Source organism: Moschus berezovskii, chromosome 27 (assembly GCF_049115385.1).
Source record: "Moschus berezovskii isolate FMDL1 chromosome 27, NW_MosBer_1.0, whole genome shotgun sequence".
Classification (NCBI taxonomy): Eukaryota; Metazoa; Chordata; class Mammalia; order Artiodactyla; family Moschidae; genus Moschus; species Moschus berezovskii.
In genome coordinates this window covers 31228701-31252500 of record NC_142486.1, presented here as the reverse complement: position 1 = coordinate 31252500, position 23800 = coordinate 31228701, and the positions used below count along the sequence as shown (strand labels likewise).

Here is a 23800-nt window from a genome sequence, read left to right as displayed (position 1 = left end):
ACACCACAGCTCGAGAGTAGCCCCCACTCACTGCAACGAGAGAAAAGCCTGTTTGCAGCAATGAAGACACAGTACAGCCAAAAATAAATTAATTTTAAAAAAAAGAAAAAAGGTCAGGAATGAACCCAGGCTGTTGGACTCACCACCTGCACCCTCTCCTGCCTCCCGTGAACTGAGACCTACAAAGACCGTCCATCTGGGTCTGAGTGTGTAACAGTGACCAGGGCACTGTCTGTCTTTGTTAAGCCATGATTGCTTTTGAGGAAGAATCAGGTTGGTGTTGAGGGAGATGGAAAAGCATAATATTTTCATTTTAAATCAAATTAAATTAGACCATCGCCAGAGATCCAGAGGCAGCGATTTCTCCCGGAACAACTAACTGAAGGTTGAAATGACTTAATACTGTGTGCTTCCAGCCTTTAGGGAGGAGGTTCTGGTGTGGAGCTCAGTGTTGCACACGTAGAGAAGGTGTTCAAAATAGAGTCTGCTCAGCATCTCGAGGCGGCATGGGAGCCATAAATAAGTCTGACTGCAGAGCCGTTCTTGGCAAGAATTAAAAAAAAAAAACGTCCTGAAGCAGGTGGCACTGTGACATGATGTGAAGCTCTGTCCGCACCGCCCTGTGTATGTGACGCCGCCATTCAGGTTGGCCCGGCCACACTGGTGCTTCCCATTGACTGCTCCTTGCGTTGGTGACTCTGGTATCTTAAAGCTGTCCTCTGACAGGACAGGGATCAGTGTTAGGGGGCTTCCCAGGTGGTGCAGTGGTAAAGAATCTGCCTGCCCATGCAGGAGATGCAGGTTCGATCCCTGGGTTGGGAAGATCCCCTGGAGAAGGAAACAGCAGCCCACTCCAGTATTCTTACCTGGGAAATCCCATGGATAGAGGAGCCTGGCGGGCTACAGTCCATAAGGTTGCAAAGAGCTGGACACGACTGAGCAACTGAACATGCGTGCACATCAGTATTAGGAGACTCTGTTTTTCTTTATCCAGGGTTTGCATTTAAACTCTTGATGCTTGTTTTGCTTTGTGTCTTCTGGAGGGATGGCAGGTGATAGGTGCGTCGATGTTCCATTTTCGAGGTGAAACATCAGGGTATGAGGAATCCACGTCTTCCTGCAGCCGTCCCCTAGGGCTGGTACTAGAAGAGGCTGCAGAAGGCAAAGGGGCTGAGCATTCACTTAGCACCGGCCATGGCCAGGCCTGGGAGAATTTTTTCTCCCATTTTATCTTCTGAATCAGCCGAGGCAGCTGGTAGCATTAGAGCCTTTTACAGACAAAAACACAGGACGCTGAGCTTAAGTTATGTCACCTGTTCAAGGTCACCAGCCAGCAGGTGATGGAGCTGGGATACAAATCTGTGTTTATTTACTTATTTTAAAGCTACATTTAGCATTTTTATTTTATATTGGAGTTGCTGTCCTGTCGCTCAGTTGTGTCCGACTCTTTGTGACCCTGTGGGCTGCAGCGCGCCAGGCCTCGCTGTCCCTCTCTGTCTCCTGGAGTGTGCTGACTCCTGTCCACTGCACTGGTCGTATTGGAGGGTAGCTGGTCAACAGTGTTGCGTTAGTTTCAGGTGTATAGCGCACTGATTCAGTTAGGAAGCATCTATTCTTTCTCAAATTCTTTTCCTATTTGGGTTATTACAGAATATGAGCAGAATCCTCCATGCTATACACTCAGTCCTTGTTGGTTATCTGTTTTAAATACATTGGGGTGTACATGTCCATCCCAAGCTCCCTAACTATGGGTTGCAAATCTAGATTTGTCTTCTCTCCAAAAGCCCCCTTCATGTCCCAGTGCCACATTGCTCTCCAAACTGTGAAATATTGATCTTTTAAAGTACCCAGTAAAGCTTCCCTTTCCCTGAGCCACCAATTTGACCTTTCCGCCTTTCCAAAATGTCCCGAAGAAGACAGCTGCAGGTGAGGCATGCTCCAGCACATGGAAGCAGTCCCAAAGGACCAGAGTCCTCTCCCCTCTCCCTCCTGCTTCCGAGGGGTGCACCTTTGTCTCCTCACACTCCTCCACTGCACCTCTGGAGCCCCCAGACTGGTCCACGAGCCAGAGGAGGCTGCCAGCTTCTCTTTTCAGAAATCTTCACTCCTTTGTCATGTAAATACCCTAAGGAGGCTTTTTAAAATCTCACTTTGAAGAAGAAAGCTCCAGAGCATCTCCCAGCCCATTCGCCCAGGCATTTAGTGGAGACATGACGTGTGGGGGGTCTGTCCAGCAATGCAAGGATGGTGACCTCCTGGAAGAACCCAGAGCTGCCAGTCCTGACCCGGCTGCTGCCGCTCATCCTATGTCTGTAACAGTCCAGCTCAGGTCCTCGGAATATGAGCACCAAGGAAGCAGACAGATCTTTCTTCAAAACCAGTGCTGAGTGACAGTCTCTGGGGCTGAGTAACAGCAGAGGGGAACTTCCACGGCCCGCCCTCAGCTGCTTCAGCCCGATGGGCTGCGTCCTGGAGCCAGAGTCGTGTTCTCTCTGCAGCCGCGTCCAGAGGAGCCTCTGAGGCTGGTGGAGAACGTTTAGTGTGATGTCAAACCCAGTGTCTGATGGGTTTTGCTTCTCGGCATAAGTAGATTTCTACCTCAGTGTCTCCCTGGTGTTTTAGGGGCTGAGTCATTATGCAAGTGGGAGGTCGATCAATTTTTAAGGCCGGACATCTCCTGTTTAACTTGCTGATGGCAAGGACTCTGTTTCTTTGACAAAGGAAGTGTTGGAGAGCAGTTGATGTCTGTCACCGTGTGGAGGTGCTCCAGGTTCATCCTCTAGCACGGTCCACATTGCCCACCTGGCCGTGAGCCGCATTCGTCCTTCTGTCCAGCTGTCCGTGTCCACAGTTCACTGCTCGCATGAGTCTGTCCTCCATTCTGGAGAAGCTAGGTGGTCGCTGCCTGAAGGGGCTCCTCTCGGCTTTAAGTCAGTGCTGTTCGGTATGAGAAAGAGACCATCCAGGGAGGAAAACACTTTCTGGTGCTCATAAAATTTAATGTTTTTCATATACTGTCTTCCTTTGGAAACTTGGACGTAATTTATTGAGCCCCGTTTAAAATATTCAGGAGGGTGCTTTGTATTCCTTCCGAAGGAATGTGATTAAAAATGCACTGGCCTCCCCTGACTCCTGGAAGACGTTAGAATGTGACAAAGAGCCACATAATTTCTTGATTTACATTTTTATATGAAATCCTGTGCTTTCCAGAGCACCCTGCACCATAAATGTAAAAACAACCCTTGAGGGTGAAATATTTTCTGGAGGAAACCTCTGAATGGGGGAGTGAGTGGCAGGTCTGTGGTATTATGTAACTTCTGAGGTCTGGTGTCTAGTTCTTAGGATTGAGAATAAGCTGCCCCACCTGTGTGCCAGCCCGGGTCTCTGAGGTCAGCTCTTGCCCCATCAGGGTCTGTACCCGCCAGCACACTGGGTCCCCACTTCATAGTCCAGTAGCCTGGGGGACTGGGGAGGAAATGGCAACCCACTCTCATATTCTTACCTAGAAAATTCCACGAACAGAGGAGCTTGATGGACTATGGTCTATGGGGTCACAAAGAGTTGGACATGACTGAACACAGCACAGCCCAGCGTGGTGCACACGAGCGCTGGGACCCAGGAGCAGCTGGGCCTGGGTATGAACTGGCTCTCCTGCCTCCTGCTGGCCGACCTCCCACCCCGCAAGCCTCACCTTGGGTACCGTCTTTGGGATCCATCTCCTCTTGCCACTCCTCCCCAGTCCCCAAGGCTGAGCGCTTTTTGTCATGCCCCCAGGACCCCAGTGTGTTCCACTGGCACACTGGCCATGCTGTATAGGAACCATCAGCATCTTGGGAGCTCCCTGAGGATCACCACTGATGTCCAGCACCCAGGACAGCACCTGGCACACAAGCCAACGATTGTATGGGTGAAGGAGGTCACCCATACAACCGCAGACAGGAGGAGCTTTATGAATGAACCACCCCCGAGGCAAGAGGTGGTCCCTTGTGGCGGAGAGCGTGGACTCAGGGTTCAGAGCCCAGTTCCTTGACTCGTCATCCTCGACTAAGACTGAACCTCCTTGCACCTGTCTCCTTGTTGGGGTTGCTGGGGGCATGTTCCTGCTAGAATGGAGACCCCCTCCAAGGCAGGGATTTCTCTTTCTCGTTTGCTACTGTGTCTGCAGTACTTGGTACAGGGCTTGGGCAATGCAAAATAGAAATTTGTTGAGTGAATGAATTTTTGAGCATTTTTGGATACTGAAGATGAATTTCTTTTTAAAAAGTTTTCTTTTTTAAAAAAATTTTTATTGGAGGCTAATTATTTTACAATATTATATTGGTTGGTTTTGCCATACATTGACATGAATCCGCCCCGGGTGTACATGAGTTCCCCCTCCCACCTCCCTCCTCCCCTTATCCTCCCTCTGGGTCATACCCACATACCAACCCCGAGCATCCTGTAACATGCATCGACCCTGAACTGGCGATTCATTTCACATATGATAATATACATGTTTCAGTGCCATTCTCCCAAACCATCCCACCCTCACCCTCTCCCACAGAGTCCCAAAGACTGTTTTATACATCTATGTCTCTTTTGCTGTCTCGTATACAGGGTTATCATTTGCATCTTTCTAAATTCTATATATATGTGTTAGTATACTGTATTGGTGTTTTTCTTTCTGGCTTACTTCACTCTGTATAATAGGCTCTAGTTTCATCCACCTCATTAGAACTGATTCAAATGCATTCTTTTTAATGGCTGAGTAATACTCCATTGTGTATACGTACCACAGCTTTCTTATCCATTCGTCTGCAGATGGACATCTAGGTTGCTTCCATGTCCTGGCTATTATAAACAGTGCTGCAATGAACATTGGAGTACATGTGTCTCTTTCAATTCTGGTTTCCTCGGTGTGTATGCCCAGGAGTGCGATTGCTGGATCATATGGCAGTTCTATTTCCAGTTTTTTGAGGAATCTCCACACTGTTCTCCATAGTGGCTGTACTAGTTTGCATTCCCACCAACAGTGTAAGAGGGTTCCCTTCTCTCCACACCCTCTCCAGCATTTATTGCGTGTAGACTTTTGGATAGCAGCCATTCTGACTGGTGTGAAATGGTATCTCATTGTGGTTTTGATTTGCATTTCTCTGATTATGAGGAATGTTGAGCAATTTTTCATGTGTTTGTTAGCCATCTTTATGTCTTCTTTGAAGAAATGTCTGTTTAGTTCTTTGGCCCATTTTTTGATTGGGTCATTTATTTTTCTGGAATTGAGCTGCAGGAGCTGCTTGTATATTTTGGAGATTAATCCTTTATCAGTTACTTCATTTGCTATTATTTTCTCCCATTCTGAAGGCTGTCTTTTCACCTTACTTATAGTTTCCTTTGCTGTGCAGAAGCTTTAGGCAAAACACTCTCTGACATAACTCACAGCAGGATCCTCCAAGACCCACCTCCCAGAATATTGGAAATGCAAAAATAAACAAATGGGACCTAATTAAAATAAAAAAATTTTCATTTACTTATTTTTGGCTGTCTTCCCTGATATCTCAGATGGTAAATCTGAGGAGACAGTGCAGGAGACCCAGGTTCAACCCCTGGGTCGGGAAGATCCTCTGGAGAAGGAAATGGTAACCCACTCCAGGATTCTTGCCTAGGAAATCCCATGGATAGAGGAGCCCGGCAAGCTGTACAGTCCACGTGGTCGCAAAGAGTCAGACATGACTGAGTGACTAACACACACACGTTTGGCTGTGCTGGGTTTTTCTGCTGTGTGGGCTTTAGTTGTGAGCAGTGGGGGCTACTCTCTGGTTGCAGCGCACAGGTCTCTCATTGCGACGGCTTCTCTTCTTGTGGAGCAGCGGCTCTAGGGCACACTCGCTTCAGTAGCTGTAGCGCATGGGGACAGTGGTTGCAGCTTCCGGGCTCTAGAGCACAGGCTCAATAGTTGTGGTGCTTGGGCTTAGTTGCTCCAAGGCATGTGGGATCTTTCTAGATCAGGGATCGAACCCACGTCTCCTGCATCAGCAGGTGGATTTCTTACACTGAGTCACCAGGGAATCCCCGATGAGTTTTTGAAGAAGAGAGAATGCTGCGGCTGGGCCTCAAAAGGTTGCCTGTGGATGAACTCATGGAGGGACGATGCTGGGAACCGGGTCCGTCCCAGGGTGTGTACTCAGCAAGTGTGTGTTCTTGATGGTGATGGCCTCTTCCTTTCTTCCCCCCACTCAACGCTAGAAGGCTGGAGAAGGGCCCCTGTGCTGGACAGGAAGATGAGGCCAGCGCTGAGCCGCCTTCCAAGTCCACGATCCCCGGGAATCGATAGATATCCTCCATGAGCAAGCCTGTAACAAAGGTGCTTTTGAAAGGAGAGGCCAGCAGAGCCTTTCAGAGTAATCCTTGACCCATTTTCACAAGCCCGGCAGAGCACAGTGCTTTTGTAGTGGTGATGGGTTATAATTACAACAGCTGTATGATGCCAGGTAAATGACATTATCTGCTGTGTTTACAGAAAGGAACCTTCACCCTCTCCCCCTCTGTGGCCTCCTACCCTTCATTGATCCAGCTGGAGCCCTGGAAATGTCTGGTTTTGCCGGTGGCTTTGGCCTCAGTCCCCGGGACGATACGTGGAGTTGGATGAGAGCCTGTGCTCCAGGACAGGCCTGGGGAGCAGTGTTGTGTGCTGCTGTGTGCAGATGCTGCCCCACCGGGCCACATCTCCTCCCGGCGGCGGGGTGGAGGCTGGGGCTTGTGTAACAAAATAAGTGTGGGTTGAGGTGTCCCTGAGTGCCCGCATCTCCTTGGGATCACGAGCAAATAGTCCAGCTGCTTTGGGCCTCAGTTTCCTCTCCTGTAAAGTGGAGCAGCAGTTTGCATCTGGCGAAATGTCTAAGGCTTCTGTGTGTGGTTGTGCAACAAGGGCCTGTGGCTCTGGGGACCACGTTGGAACTTTGTGAAGCCCACATGCCCCTCATCAGGGCCCTGTGGGGCTGTGGCTGGTGTGGCCCTGAGAGCGTTTGACATGTAGTAAGTGCTTAGTTCAGTTCAGTTGCTCAGTTGTGTCCGACTTTTTGCGACCCCATGGACTGTAGCATGCCAGGCTTCCCTGTCCATCACCAACTCCCAAAACTTGCTCAAACTCACATATTGAGTTGGTGATGCCATCCAACCATCTCATCCTCTGTCGCCCCCTTCTGCTCCTGCCCTCAATCTTTCCCAGCATCAGGGACTTTCCAGTGAATTAGCTCTTCGCATCAAGTGGCCCAAAATATTGGAGCTTCAGCTTCAATATCAGCTCTTCCAATGAACTTTTGGGACTGATTTCCTTTAGGATTGACTGGTTTGATCTCCTTGTGGTCCAAGGGACTCTCAAGAGTCTTCTCCAGCACCACAGTTCAAAAACATCAATTCTTTGGTGCTCAGCTTTCTTTATGGTTCAGTTCTCACATCCATGCTTGACTACTGGAAAAAGCATAGCTTTGACTAGGTGGACCTTTGCTGACAGAGTAATGTCTCTGCTTTTTAATATGCTGTCTAGGTTGGTCATAGCTTTTCTTCCAAGGAGCAAGGGTCTTTTAATTTCATGGCTGCAGTGACCATCTGCAGTGATTTTTGGAGCCCAAGAAAATAAATAAGTGCTCATGAAACTGAAACTGCTCCTGCACTCTTGAGGAATCATTTATGGAGAAGACGGATAAATGTGTCAGAAGATCTGGGGAGTAAGGTGAACTGAGGTGCGAGTTCGTCTTTGAAGGGTAGATAGGAATCCAGGAGATGTGCCTGGAGGGAGGGGGCGTTGCAGCATGTAATCTCACATGGTCATTGTCGGTTTTCCCTTTGAAATATTTCTTCCTCCTTCCTTCCTCCCTCCCCTGTCTCTTCCCACCCCTTCCCCCCTTCCCCCTTCTCCTATCACTTGTGTACCATGCCAGGGAAATTCATGGGAATCCATTGAAAGAAATTTTTGAACTTTGGGTTATGGAAGAATTTTAATATGGGCAGAAGAGTGTCATGTCCCTACCCCTACACATCACATCATCTCAAGTGGCAACAGTTCCCAAGGCCAAGCGTACTCCATGCCTCGACCTTCGTGTCATTTGGAAACAAATTACGGACCTCTGGTCATTTTCTTTGTCAGCATTAGTGAGAGGTTTTAAGCAGAAGAGGGATGTGCTCACATTTGGGTCATAGGGAGGCCATTTGAGCGTCAGCTTGTGTGTGGGGCCGAGGAGGAGAGGGAGTGGGAAACGGGGGGCTTCTCAAGCAAGACTGGGGTGACGGAGATGACAGAGAGGGGGCAGATCTGAAGACTTGAAGGCTATAGATGCTGCGGGACCAGTGACACTGGGTGCTGTCCTTGGTGCTGCTTTGTGTCAGACTCTCTTATGACCCCATGGACTGTAGCCCACCAGGCTCCTCTGTCCTTGGGATTTCCCAGGCAAGAAATACTGGAGCAGCTTGCCGTTTCTTACTGCAGGGGATCTTCCTGACCGAGGGAACGAACCTGAGTCTGTTGGATTTCCTGCATTGGCAGGCAGATCCTTGAACACTTAGGCGCCTGAAAGTCAAAGTGTTATTCGCTGAGTCATGCCCAACTCCTTGCAAATCCATGAGCCCACCAGACTCCTCTGTCCATGGAATTCTTCAGGCAAGAATACTGGAGTGGGTTGCCATTCCCTTCTCTAGGGGATCTTCCCGACCCACGGATCGAACTCAGGTTTCCAGGTCAAGGCTGGTGAAAGCTTTATGCCCAACGTCACAGCTAGGAAGCAGGGGAGGGTGGGTTTTAAACCCAAGACTCTGGGCTCTGAGTTTGAGCTTAAACTCTAGGCTGTGCAGCCCCTCTGGTCATGCTTCACCAGGATGATTGACCGTGTCATTTTTTTTTTTTTTCCTTTTGGCTGCATCACTCAGGATCTTAGTTCCCCAACCAGGGATTGAACCCAAGCCCCCAGCAGTGGAATTGCAGAGTCCTGACCACTGGATTGTCAGGGAAGTCCCAGGATGTGTGAAAGTTGATGGAACCTGTTTAAAAACCTCTATAGCTACACGATGCCTCTTGTGTTCTTCTGATGAGAACATGTCTTTCAGCAGAGTGCTAGATCTCAGGTTTTGTGTTTGCTTTATTTCCCTCTGTTTTGCTCATCTGTCTCAAACAACCTCCAGGAAGCGGTTGGCTGCTCTTTTATTATTGCCGTTTCTGTATGTCCTGCCTTTGCTCTTTAAGGGCCATTTGTGGAAGGCAGGAAAGAGAAGGTGTTACCTGGGCAGGTTATCAGCTGCTGCTGTGTGCGACCTTTCTGGCTTGCCTGCTGTGTTCTCTGAAAGTCGGGGCATCAGGGGAAACCAGGGCCAATGTTGAGGACGGGGATGCAGCAGCTCTGTGGTGGGGCCATACCAGTTACATAGCATCTGTTCTCAGAGGTGTCCCATAATCTGTTAGTGCTGAGTGTTCTGAGTGTTTCCTTCTCCCTCATGAAACCATTATCCCAGGCAAATGTTTTTAAGCATCCCCTCCTCAATTTCAACTTCCTGAACACAGAGGAGATGAAGGGAGGGAGTCTCTCTTCAGTGTGAACTTGTCTCAGCGGCTCTGCAGGTGGAACCCACGTGGCGCTGTCCAGGGGGCACTTGAGGATGGAGCTGGCCTCCCCCAGCTTCCGGTGAGCCTGTTGCTTGGTAGCTTGACAGTATGATGTCCAGGAAGATCAGTCCTGAGGCCCCAGAGCACTGCCTCACCAGGACGAGCCTGCCCGCCTTTCTGGGGCTGGCCCCACAGCAGAATCAGAGCGCAGGGCGGGCTGCAGGGCACAGAAAAACTGGGGAGACTCTGGAGATGCAAGACCCTGAGCCCACGTCGACTTTAAAAATAACCACAACGTAGAAGTTGAGAGTTAGGTTTTATTTGGTGGAAAGTTTAGGACTTCAGGCCTGGGATCCAGCATCTCAAGTGACCTGAGAGAACTGCCCTGAGGGGGCGGTGGGGGGAGGGAGGAGTCAGGTTATATAGAAGTTTGTAATAAAGAGGAGGTAGTCTGATTAAAAGATTATTGTTAATTAAGGAAACTCTGATATTTCAAGTTAAGGGATTTAGTGCCTTTCTATGTATGGGAACCATGAACTTCCAGATGTTCAAGCAGGTTTTAGAAAAGGCAGAGGCACCAGAGATCAAATTGCCAACATCCGCTGGATCATGGAGAAAGCAAGAGAGTTCCAGAAAAGCATCTATTTCTGCTTCATTGACTATGCCAAAGCCTTTGACTGTGTGGATCACAATAAACTGTGGAACATTCTGAAAGAAATGAGAATACCAGACCACCTGACCTGCCTCTTGAGAAACCTGTATGCAGGTCAGGAAGCAACAGTCAGAACTGTACATGGAACAACAGACTGATTCCAAATAGGAAAAGGAGTACGTCAAGGCTGTATATTGTCACCCTGCTTATTTAACTTATATGCAGAGTACATCATGAGGAACGCTGGGCTGAAAGAAGCACAAGCTGGAATCAAGATTGCCGGGAGAAATATCAATAACCTCAGATATGCAGATGACACTACCCTTATGGCAGAAAGTGAAGAGGAACTCAAAAGCCTCTTGATGAAAGTGAAAGAGGAGAGTGAAAAGGTTGGCTTGAAGCTCAACATTCAGAAAACAAAGATCATGGCATCTGGTCCCATCACTTCATGGGAAATAGATGGGGAAACAGTGGAAACAGTGTCAGACTTTATTTTTCTGGGCTCCAAAATCACTGCAGATGCTGATTGCAGCCATGAAATTAAAAGACGCTTACTCCTTGGAAGGAAAGTTATGATCAATCTAGATAGCATATTAAAAAGCAGAGACATTACTTTGCCAACAAAGGTCCGTCTAGTCAAGGCTATGGTTTTTCCCGTGGTCATGTATGGATGTGAGAGTTGGACTATGAAGAAAGCTGATCGCCGAAGAATTGATGCTTTTGAACTGTGGTGCTGAAGAAGACTCTTGAGAGTCCCTTGGACTGCAAGGAGATCCAACCAGTCCATTCTAAAGGAGATCAGTCCTGGGTGTTCATTGGAAGGACTGATGCTAAAGCTGAAACTGCAATACTTTGGCCACCTCATGCGAAGAGTTGACTCACTGGAAAAGACTCTGATGCTGGGAGGGATTGGGGGCGGGAGGAGAAGGGGACGACAGAGAATGAGATGGCTGGATGGCATCACCGACTTGATGGACATGAGTTTGAGTGAACTCCGTGAGTTGGTGATGGACAGGGAGGCCTGCCATGCTGTGATTCATGGGATCGCAAAGAGTCGGACACGACTGAGCGACTGAACTGAATTGAACTATGTATGGGAAGATGCAGGAGTCTGGGCTCACCAAAATCGTTTGTTTTATGTGTATCTCAGCTCTCTGGTGAGCATCCTACGATTTGGTTTTTCACATCTTTAGTCCTTGCCCACCACTCGCTGTAGGGAGTTTCAGATGGCTGTCTGGTACCCCGTATTGTTCTTCCTGGGTGTCCTCGGGGCTCAGAAATTCACATTTGGAGGGCCAGAATCACGGATGTCTACAACATCCCTGTTTATTGGCGTGGCAGGAAATAGTCCATTTCATACCCCTCAGTCAAACTGGGGGTGACTGAACCATCACTTTACCTTGCTGAGCCTTGCTTTCCTCATCTGTAAAATGGACATAAAGCTCAACCTCCAGGCCGTGGCACACGCTCCTGTAAAGTACCTGGAACACTGGCTGGTCAGAGTACGCGCTCCCTTGGGATGAATTCAGGGTCACACCCTGTGGCAGGCACCAGGTGCTGCCCACACTCTCATCATGTTTTTGTTGCTCATGACAACCCGGACCACAGGGCACAAGACCCTCATTTTATGGAAGAGATACGAGGAGTCAGAGGTCACCTAACAGCAAATCGATGGGACCTGAGTTGACCTCCACAACCCTCATCTTTCTACGCCTGATCAGAGGCGGCCTCGCTTAGATGGCTCGTTGATGCCGACGTCCCCAGGTGTCCCTCACTGGCCCTGGAGCATCTTCGGGTTGGAGTTCCCTTTGCCGGTTTCCACAGTGCCTGTGTATGAAGCAAAGACCATGTTAAACAAGTCTCATTTTGGCTGCCGGCCAAGTTGCTGGGTTTCTCGCTTGGACCCTGAGTCCCACAGTCAGGGTGCCTCTGCTCAGGTTCTCGTTCACTCTGGGTGTTCCTTCCCGTGCTGCCAGGGTCTCCTCGGGGATTGGGGGGTGTTGGTGCGGACTGGTCTGTGATAAGCCAGACCCATAGCCGGCGCCTTTTCCAGGGGCGTGCATGTGTTTGGAGATGCTGTCAGTGCTTGATCCCAGGTTCCTTGCCTCCTCCAGGTCCTCTGGCATCTTGAGATGCCAGCTCAGTATCCTGGTCACGGTGTATGCAGAGGGGCAGGGTGGAGAGTCTGCCTCAGAACCTGGACCCAGAAATTTGAAAACCAGTTCTGCTGCTTAGGGCTTCCCTGGTGGCTTAGCTGGTAAAGAATCTGCCTACCAACACAGGAGACCTGGGTTCGATCCCTGGGTTGGGAAGATCTCTTGGAGAAGAGAATGGCAACCCACTCCAGTATTCTTGCCTGGAGAATCCCATGGACAGAGGAGCCTGGTGGGCTGTGGTCCATAGGGTCACAAAGAGTCGGACACGACTGAGCAACTATCGCTTTCACTTTCTGCTGTTTGCTTCCTGTGTGTCCTTGAGCAGGGTGCTTACCTTCTCCTGCCTTCCATTTGGTTTGCTGCTCAGATCCTGAGACTTACCTTCTTCCTCTGGGAAGTGGACATGATCAGGCGGCTGTAGGAAAGCCTCGCTCTCAGTCTTAGAGAGGGCAATGGCAAGTGTGGTTTTTATTTTTCAGTTGGGGGCTACGCATTGCAGTGCACAGGCTTCCCGTGGCAGTGGCTTCTCTTGCCGTGGCGCGCAGGCTCTAGGCACACAGGGCTCAGTCACTGCAGCATGCGGACTCAGTAGTTGCGGCTCCCGGGCTCTAGAGCACAGGCTCTGTAGTTGCGGTGCTCAGGCTCAGTTGCTCCGTGGAATGTGGGATCTTCCCAGATCAGAGATGGAACCTGTGTCTCCTACACTGGTAGGTGGATTCTTCACCACTAAGCCATCGACTGTAATTTTTTGAGGATGTCTGTGTCCTGGGCTGGGTCTGTACGTATGTTGTTCAGTTAAGGTTTGTGATTTTCTTAGTCTTCAAGCCTACATTGACACTGAAACAAGGAAATGCGGTATATACATCTGAAGATCAACAGATGTTGATAACATTGGTTCTTATTTTTCCTTTCTACTCTCTTTACAAATTTTATCCAAAAATGGTCATATTTTGGCTTTTTAAAATCCTTATTGTTAGTCATTGTTTCTAATAATTATTAATGCAAGATGTTGTTTCAAGGATGGCATATGTGATAGGGGCTTCTCATACTATCTGTGAATAACCTGTTTTTTTTGTTTGCTTTTTTTTTTAGTATTTCTAATTGATTACAGACTGGAACTTTTGTAAAATGTGAAAAAAAAAAACACCAAACAAAACCCCTGAAAACTAGAAAAACTGTGGAATTCCTGGATTTCATACCAGGATGAGATGGCTTCAAATGTTTTGAAATGCTCACTGTGAATTTCTGTACTTGCCTCAGATGGGTAGCAGGCAGCTGACATCCCAGCTGCCACTCATGGCGCCCTCAGGCAGCGCCGTTACAGAACTCCTGTGCCATCGCAGGAGGAACCGTTCTGCCCAGGGCGCTCGCTGCTGTCTGGTGTTGGCTGGTAGGCTGGATGAGGTTTTTCTCTGGCCGTGGCTTTGTTCACCTCCTTGAGAATCCAGAAGTCGAGGGCTGACAAGTGGGGGAGCTTCCGTGACCTCCTGATTCTACACATGCTGAGCCGGAACGCTAGCAGTTCCCATCTCTGTGTGTGAATTCTCTTCCCTGCTTGTCTTTGCCAGTGGATCCCAAGTCTGAGCATCACGGTCACTTGGATCTTTTAAAAGTATTACTGTGGACTCCCCCATGTTGAATCAGCATTTCTGGGAGTGAAACCCAGAAATCTGTATTTCTTAGAAGCCCTCTAAGCGTCTAACCGTCAGCTTGCTTTGGGAGCCACCGGTCCACACTGCACTGCTACCCTTTACTCTGTGGGACTGGCTCATCTCCTTAACCCCCGAAGGGCTTGGCTCCTTTCTGTGCCCCAGGGTGGAGGGCAGGGGACACAGACAGTGGCTCTGACTGATGCCTTTGGCTCATAGCCTGACCTCTCTGAGCCTCAAGGCGCCATGTGTAGGAAGCCCTGCCACTTATAGGAGGGTGGCAAGGGTCGCGCGCGTGAGCTGGGTGATCTAATGCCTGGAAAAGGCCCGATGTATTGTTGGTGTTCACAGGTGTGTTAAGGGACTTCCCTGGTGGTCCAGTGATTAAGACTTCACCTTTCAATGCAGGAGGGGAAAGTTCCATCCCTGGTGGGGGAGCTAGGATCCCACATGCCTCCTGGGCAAAAAGCCAAAACATGAAACAGAAGCAATTTTGTAACAAGTTCAGTAAAGCCTTTAAAATGGTCCACATCAACAACAACAACAAAACCCCTGAAGGCCGGTAGGCACTGGTGAGGGCTTCCTCTCTCAAAGGCAGTTGCAGTATCCTCACCTCAGCAGAAGGTTCTGGGTCTCTCCCCACAGCCATTGTCAGTGGGACTCGCACACAGCCTGCGCGTTTTATAAAATCGAGGTAGATTTTGAGGCGTCAAGTCAGTATTCTCTGAGAGTTTGGGAATGTGACCTGAAGAGTCTCAGTTGCTGTTAATATTTGGGGGTGTGTGCATGCGAAGTCACTTCAGTTGTGTCTGACTCTTTGCCACCCTGTGGACTGTAGCCCACCAGACTCTTCTGTCCATGGGGATTCTCCAGGCAAGAATACTGGAGTGGGTTGACATTTCCTGCTCCAGGGGCTCTTCCCGACCGAGGGATGGAACCTGTGTCCTTTACATCTCCCGCATTGGCAGGCAGCTTCTTTACCACTGGTGCCACCTGGGAAGCTGCAGGTATCTTGGTCTAGTTAATCAGGATGTGTCTCATTCAGTAGCCAGAGGAGGGGCGAAGCAAGATTTACTTGAATGTGATTAGATAGAACATTGTGATATGAAAGGAAATGCCAAAGGCATTTTTAAAAAAATTATAATCTTTTCATGATTTGGCAGGTCATTATGATAATTCCTGGGGTTTTCACAGACTTAAGAGCTTTTTCACAGACACATTTTTTTTTCAGCGAGCATCTTCCTTGATCCTCCAGCTGGAAGGGATTGCTCAGCCTCTTGAAGCGTCAAAGGCATCTTATAAAGGCATCATCTTTAGCCCAGTTCAGACGTCACCTTCTCTGCCGCCTTCCCCCAATCCCTTCTGCCAGGAATACTAAATAAGTGTCATCCTGTAGGCTAGCACTCTGATTGATTGGTTAGGGGTGCCTGAGTGTCTTCTTGAGAAAGAAAGCACTGATTGACTAGTGATGTCTGCCAAGCAGCAGGAAGTGGGGGAAAGCAGCAGAACCTGATAGATTTCACTAGGCCCTGTGGTTTGGCTTTTAGGTGGACTCCAGCCATTTGGAGCTAAACTGCTTGAGCACAGGTAGAGGCACAGGATACTCCCTAGCAGGGATCTGCTAAGCCACAAGGTGAGAGATTTTAAAAGTTTGACATGTCTTGCCAAACAGTCTTGTGACTTAAGCTTCTTAAATCTTTCTCCCCTCTTCTCTCAAGCCTAAAGGGTGAAACCCAAATGATGACTGATAAGCAGTCACACGGTATTAGCTCATGAGTTGTGCACCTTCCAGACCCAGCTTGGGAGCCACGCATGCTGCCATCTAGGTGTTATTTTATTTATTCTTTTATTTTTGGGTGTGCTGGGTCCTCGTTGCTGCACAGGCTTTTCTCTGGTTGCACCATGTGGGGGAGCACTCTCCAGCCGTGGTGGCTTCTCTCTGGAGGGGCTTCTCTTATTGTGGAGCAGGGCCTCTAGGGCTTGCAGGCTTCAGTAGTTGCAGCTTGTGGGCTTACTTGTTCCTTGTCGTGTGGAATCTCTCTGGGCCAGGAATCAAATCTATGCCCCTTGCCTTAGCAGGTGGATTCTTAATCACTGGACCACCAGGGAAGTCCCACAGCTGACTTTTAAGGCAGCCCTGAGCATTGATGGTCCCAGAACACAGCGAGTGCCTGACTGTGATTTAGGGCATGGATCAGCCGTGGGAGGCTGCCTGGCATGTGTCAAGGCCCATCAGAGAAGCGACTCCTGAGTGTTTTCTCTGGACGAGGCCTTTTCTGATACCCCGTCTTCCTTCCAAGTCTTCCTGTCCCCCTGAGTGCTAGTCCAGTTTGTCTGACTTCTAGGCTGTGAACCCCATGACTTCCCTGTGCCTCATCACTGAGAACAGTGCCGAGGGGTGGTTAGCAGTTCCCTGGGTGATGCTCCCGCTTTGGGGGACAGCGAGTCTCTCTCCACAGCCCTCTGAGCCGCTTGGTATGGCCCATGAGGCTCTTTCCCTCTGGCTTCTGGAGATCTACTTGTCCTTTTCTTCTTTTCTCATGTCCCTTTAATGTGATCACCCTCCATGTACAACCATCTCACATTCACTGAGCCTTTGCTACGCCCAGACACAGTACTGAGCCTGCTAAGGGCCGCAGCTCATTGGATCCATACTGCGGCCCTGTGAGATGAGTGTTGTTTTCTTTCTTTTTTTTTTTTTAATTGATTTATTTTTGGCTGCAGTCCATGGGGTCGCAAAGAGTCTGACATGACTGAGCGACTGAACTGAAGTTTTGGCTGCCCTGGGTCTTCACTGCTCCATACCGGCTTTCTCTCGTTTCCACGAGCGGGGGCTACCCTTCATTGCGGCACTCATACTTCTCATTGTGCTGGCTTCTCTTGTGGCTCACAGGCTCTAGATCGAGCGCGCGGGCTTCGGCAGTCGCAGTGTGTGGGGTCGCTAGTTGCAGCTCACAAGCTCCAGAGTGTGTATGGACTTTGTTGTGGCGCACTGACTTAGTGGTCCCACGGCATGTGGACTGTTTCCAGACCAGAGATTGAACCCCTGTCCCCTGCATCCGCAGGCAGATTCTTAACCCGTGGACCACCAGGGAAGTCCATGAGTGTGGTTTTTTAATCCCTGTTTTGTAAATGATGGACCTTGAGGTCATAGAGGTTAAGTGACTCACGCAAGAGCACATGTTAAGTGAGCCAACCAAGGCTTGCCTTGCATCAGCGTCTGAGCCTTTTCAGAGGACCTCTTTCGGCTGCTTTCCTGGCATCCCCTGGGTCTTTGCACCTGTCGTTTCCTCTGCTGCTTGTGTCTTTTTCCTCTTTGTTCATAACGTGAGCTCCCAGAGCTCAGCATGTTTATGGAACGTAGAAGACCCGCTGGGTTGAGTGACTCTGGGGAGAAAATGCGAGAGGAAGGGGCAGGAGATGGTGTTAGGCAGAGAGGCTGAAGCCAGATCTGCAAGGAGATGGATTTTTATCTTTGGGGCAGTGGGAAGCATTGAAGATTTTAAACAGCAGGTGACAATATCAGCTGTTGCTTTGGGAAGATCATTCTTGCTCCTTGGTGGAGAAGGATTAGGGGACATTTCTCTCTCTCATTCCCTGCGGCTGTTGGAAATAGGGAAGGAAGGTCATATGCAACCTGTAAGTGCCCGCAGAGCCTCGTAGAAATACCAGCAAGCAGTGGTTGTGCCTTTTATTTTGATGATAATGGGAGCCATTTGTGATCTCATATTTCTGTTCTGAGGCTGGCTCTGAATCTCAAATTCATTTCTAGTTATGCTATAGTTTGGAAAGAGTTATTTGAGGAATAGGAAGCTCAGCGTGGTTTATGTAAGATGAAAGCTGTTTATATCAATAACTGTTTGTGGGGATATGAAATAGAGAAATCCAGGGTTTCAGAGCTTAGCTTAGTAACAATGAGCAATGCTGTTTTAATGACTGCTGGAAACTGTCAAATTTTGTCTCCTCGGTTCCATAGGATTTTTCCCCCCATTCTCTAGTGAGATGAAAGCTTTGTCTGATGTGGTCAAGTTACTCTCTGGCTGCAAAATAGAACCAGGGTTTTGACAGTTCATGATAAACACCACTTGCAGCTGGGATGTGCCAATGTTTTATGCATTTATGGAAAGTTGTTTTAACGCCCTGGCTTCCACTGCCAAACAAACTCAAACACAAAGCAAGACCCTACTTTGCTTTGGAAGTGGTGGTGACATTTCTTTAGCACTTGTGTGTTGTGGGGGCGTATTAGCAGATATTTAGCAGCGAAGTTGGCAGTTGTATGTGTTTCCTGCTTACTGTGTGGTGAATGGATTCTCAGCCCCAAGGAAGCTCGAGGAGGGTTTGTATGATTTCTGTGTGTGTGGAGGAATCAAGTAGGTATTATTAGTGATGTGTCAGTGATGTTGTATTTGTTTGTGAAAGGCCTGAAGGTCACCTTAAGCTTTTTTATACAAAAATAAGGCAACTGGGGAGTATTGATTTTAGGTCTGTGTGACGCAGGAGGCTGGTCACAGGCTCAGAGACGTACTCTCTGTAGGTTAACTGTGTGGCCGTTACAGCGTCTGCTGTGCCATTTTCACTTTGCGTTTCTCACTGGTTTGAGTAGGGTGGGCACCTGGGAGACAGAGGGATTGCCGTCTTGAGTGAAGATCCACTGAGCAAGTTAACAGAAGCATCAGGACTGCAGTTGGGAACCTGATAAGTTTCATGCTGATTGCGCCTGGCTTCTTCCTTGAGTGGCACATGAAGAATTTTCAATTCTTTTAAAGAGCCCGAGTGGTTATTCTCTCTGATAAAGAATGCTCATTATTAAGAAACTGAAAAGTAAGGAAAAGTAGAAAGAATGGAAACAAAAAATATCCCTTGACTAATGTTAGTATCTTCTGTATTTCTTCCCTGTGCCTTTTACCTTTTATATATATTATATTCAGAAAAATAAAATGACAGCTTCCCTTTATTCCTTCTGAAGCATCTAGATTTAGGTTAATCTCTTTTTTGCCCACAAAACTTATCCTTATATCCCTTCTGTATTCTAACACTATGTTTTATATTTCACCTAGACTACTTATAAATGTTCTGATGCTATTTATACATTATACTGAATGTAGTAAGTCCCTGGCTAAAGTCTTGGGTATAGGAGGGGTGATTTCTTGGGAGGGGCAGGGAGACAGGGGCTGGCTGGGGTCTGCTTGACCTCTACATTTGTGAGGGGGGCGATGTTCTCTGTAAGGTACTTGCCAGAGTCATCTTTCATAGTTTCTGATGAGCATGGCAAGATGATACCTCATATTTCTCTAAAAATAATTTTAAAGTAAGTTGGTTTAATTTGATTATAAGCCCCAGTAAGATCACTTAAAAAAAAAATCCTATTTTTCTTTTTTTGGCAGTATCACATGGAATGTGGGATCTTAGTTCTCTGACCAGGGATCAAACGTGTATCCCCTGCAGTGGAAGTGTGGTCTTTTATCCACTGGACTGCCAGGGGAGTCCCAAGATCACTCTTACAATCAGAGGAATTACTGTATGCTTTGACCATGCAGGATATCCTTGTTCCCTTTGTGTGTTTCACGCAGAAAGATCTGTTATTGCTTCTGTGCACCAGTCATAGGCTATCTTATCCCAACCTCCATTTTTTATTTGGGATCAGCCAAGAGTATCGAAATGTGGATAAACCTGCAGGCTCTCTGCAGGCCTGAGTGGAGTGGCAGGATTGTGGCATGTGGCCCAGTGATCAAGAGCCAGGACTCCGGAGTCAGCCTTAGCTGTGTGGCCTTGACCCCGCTCCTTAGACTCCTCTGACGTTCCTCTGTTTGTGTGGCAGGAGTGATAACACCTACCTCAGGCGTCTTCCTGGCAGAGAACAAGCAGGGACCACACGGCATCTGTGGTGCCTCAGGTGTGTCTGGCACTCTCAGCATCACCATCCGCAGCAAGGCTCTGGTTCTGTTGTCTCGCTTTTCAAAACCAAAGCCTAGCTGAACAGAAATGGTTCATCAGGGACTTCCCTGGGGGTCCAGTGGTTAAGAATCTACCTTCTAGTGCAGGGGATGCGAGTTCGATCCCTGGTCAGGGAACTGGGATCCCAGTTGGTACAGGGCCTCTAAGCCTGTGTACCACATGACTAGAGAGAAAACCCCCACACCCCAACAAAGACCCCCATGCCATGACTGCGCAAATGCTACAGCCAAATAAGTTTAATAAAAATAAATGCTACAGCCAAATACATTAAAAAAAAAAAAAGTGGTCAGCCATTCTACTTGTGCCATTATCAGGGGATTATGACAGGTGCAACTCAGATGAGAAAGAAAGCCTTTGCTAGACAAGTGTTCATTTCCTAAGAATAAAAGCCTCAGGTCCAAAAATGACCTAATATAGTCATATTCTGGGCTATAAACTGGGACCATTGATACTATAGTGTTCAGTTCCACCAAATCAAAAACATGTTCAGCTTAAATGGGTGGATTTGTGTAGCTGATCCATAAGGAAGCAGTGTTCATTGTTTCCATCTCAACAACCTCTCGATGCCAGCTGACCAGTGGTGGGCTCAGAGAAGGCAGGATGGGCCGTGGGGAGGGTCTGCCCCCGAGCCTCACGGTCTGGTGCTTGTGTGTTGCAGGTGGCGGAGATGCACGGGGAGCTGATCGAGTTCAACGAGCGCCTGCACCGGGCCCTGGTGGCCAAGGAAGCCCTCGTCTCCCAGATGCGGCAGGAGCTCATCGACCTGCGGGGGCCGGTGAGTGCCCCAGCCTTGCCCTTCTGCCCACCACCTCTGCTGCCCACAGCCCTTCTGTTACGTCAGTGTCGAGGGCATGGTAAAGTACAGACTAAAAGGGAGCGCATCCAGGTACCCCCACCCAGGTGGTTGGTGGGCAAGTGAGTGAAGCTTCCTCTGTGTTTACAGCCACTCCCCATCGCTCACATTAGCAGCTGAGCTTTGCCTCCTGTCAGATCAGCAGTGGAATTGGATTCTCATAAGAGTAGGAACCCTACTGTGAGCTGCACACAAGAAGGATCTAGGTTGTATGCTCCTTACAAGAATCATCCCCAACCACCCTCTTCCATGAAACCAGTCCCTGGTGTCTAAAGGTTGGGGGGTCACTGTAATAGAGGGATTTTAAACTGCAGCCCTCTTGATACTTTGAGCCATTTCCTTCTTTGTCGGGGGCTGTCCTGTGTATCGTAAGATGTTTAGCAGCATCCCCAATTTCTACTCACTAGAGTCCAGTAGCGCCCCCCTGTCACCCCAGTCATGGCAGCCAAATACGTCCCCAGATGTTGTCAGATGTCCGCTCAGGGGCAGAATCACCCCTGGTTGAGAGCTCCCCACCGAGTTTGTTTACTTTGTTAATTCTGTAATTCTCTGTTGAACGAAATACTGCACTAGTTTAAATCTGGTTTTGTGTTCATAAACATTGGAGTTGTTTCCATTATTTGGCTACTGCAGACCACGTTGCTGAGAGCATCTTGTGCTTTTGTGCACGTTTATAACAGCTTTTTCTTTGCTTTAAAACTTTCTTATGATGTCAGGTGTTAATAACACCCAAAGGTTGGCGGGTGTGTGATACACTTTGATGTAACCGTTGTTTGATTGAACTATTGTCAGTCACAGTCAATCTTATTTCAGGTTACCAACACCTGCTTTCCCCTAATGTATTGTTTTGAATCAAATATTAGGCATTATTTCGTCTCTAGACATTTCGGAATATAGCTATAAAAATCAAGAAAACAAATAGAGCAACCCAGTATAATTGAAACAAATATCATGTCAGCCTCCATTATCAATAATTCATTTATACCAACAGATATCAGTGTTCAAATTTCTCCTTGTCTTATAATTTTCTTAGTTATTTGAATTGTAGTGAGAAGTGACAGATCTGGGTTTGTGTGCTGTCAAAGACTTGATTTTTTTTTTTTAAACAATTGAAAATTATCAAAATTTGGACTCTTAACAAACCTTGTTACACACATGCTAAACAGCCGAGTAGCATAAAAGGGTATATTCAGTGAAAAGAAATCTGTTTTCTGCCCCAGAGGCAATAAGAGTGATCAGTCTTGGGTTTGTCTTTCCAGAGATGAGCAGGCTTGAGTAAGCCACGTGCATGTACCTACATGTTTAATCACTAGTCACCTACTTTATTCACTGTTATGTATATTACTTTTCTTCCTTCTAACTGTACACTTTAGAGGTCACTTTATTTTATCAATACTTTGCATGTAGATCTCTGTCATTCTTTTAAAGAGCTGCATCGTAACCCTTTGAGTTGGCAATGCCATAGTTTGTCTAACCAGGCCCTATTGATGGATATATGGTTGTTTCCTGTTTTTATCTTTAGAACAGAGGTGACATAACATCCTTGTGAAATCCCACACTTAGACCAGAAGGCTGTCTGGCAGCTCGTGGAGCTCGCTTGGCTGGATGTAGATCCAGAGTCCTCATCTTACGAGATTCTGGGGCACTGAGTCTTCTTTTTGTCCTTCAGAGGGGAGGACCTTTCTCTGCCCTCCTCCACCTGCTGCAGGGAAACTCTCCCTGAGCGCCGGTATCTGTCAGGAGCTTCCAGTTGCCGGAGTTCCAACAGTGTGTTGGACACAATGGGGCTCCAGTGAACCCCCTGCATTGGAAGGCAAAGTCCTTGCCACTGGCCTGCCAGAGAAGTCTCCTCTCATTTGAAGACAAGCCTGTGAGTCGAATGAAATTAGCCTCCTCTTGAGTAAGCATGGCAGCTGACATGCAGAGGGTTCAGGCCCCGCTGGACTTATGATTAAGCTCCAGCACGGTGCTGGGCCCCATCCTGTCAGGCTCCTTCAGCTCCAGGTCCTTTGCTTTCTCCCTCTGTGGGTTCTTTGCTCCCGTCCCTTCTGCCTGGAATAAGGCTCTGGGCCCAGGCCACTCACCTTCAGAATCACCTCCTCAGGAGACCCGGCAAGGGCAGATTTTCCTTGTCGAGTGTGATGTTTGTATGTATCTCTCTCCTTCTCTTACTCTAGTTTTATGTTTATCTCTCACTAATCAGTGTCTCAATGAGGCACCACCCCCTCTTTGAGGGTGAGTGCCCTGTCTTTTTCCCTTTAAATTCCCGTGATTCACACAGTAGGTACTCGATGACTGTAAGTTGACTTACAGAATGAGTGAGTGAATGTCCAGTATTAAAAGTGGTGGAGCCCGGGTTTCCCTGGACCCCTGACGTGCTACCCGTCTTCTCTCCTCGTGCCACACTCCCTTCGGCCTCCAGTCTGGATGCCTGTGAGGGCAGTGACATCCTTTACCCAGAGGCAGCTCGAACTGTCATCAGAGCCTTTCTGGCTGGCAGACTGTGGTGGCCAGCAGTCAGGAGGGAGTAAGTGGTCCTGCAGGCTGTTGGGAAGAGTGGGCCTTTCTGACACTGGCCCCAGGGGAGCCCCTTGACCTTGTCATTTTTGCCTCAAGACCGCTCTGGTCATCTGCCTAGAGCCAGGCAGTCTGGACGAAGGAGGGAGGCAGCCGTGAGCTGTTTCAATTCTGGAGCCCACTCTTCCTTCCCAGGTGGCGCTAGTGGCAAAGAACCCACCTGTCAATGCAGGAAACATAAGAGATGTGAGTTTGATCCCTAGGTTGGGAAGATCCCCTGGAGGAGGGCGTGGGAACGCACCCCAGTATTTTTGCCTGGAGGATCCCCATGGACAGAGGAGCCTACCGAGGCTGCGGTCCATAGGGTCGCAAAGAGTTGGACACAACTGAAGCGACTTAGCACGCCTGGCATGCTCCCTGCCCTTCCTGAGGGGCCTCTGTTGGGGGAGG

General features: G+C 48.5%; 1 protein-coding gene across 3 annotated transcripts in view; it reads left to right on the top strand.

Moving 5' to 3' along the window:
• The window catches only part of SNX29 (sorting nexin 29), a 611246-nt gene that overhangs the window by 352945 nt on the left and 234501 nt on the right, over positions 1–23800 (top strand). For all 3 annotated transcript variants that reach the window (XM_055409515.2, XM_088833007.1, XM_055409516.2), the window contains one exon: positions 20639–20755. In XM_055409515.2, the coding sequence (XP_055265490.2) occupies positions 20639–20755 (117 nt within the window). The remainder of the gene's footprint in view (positions 1–20638; positions 20756–23800) is intronic.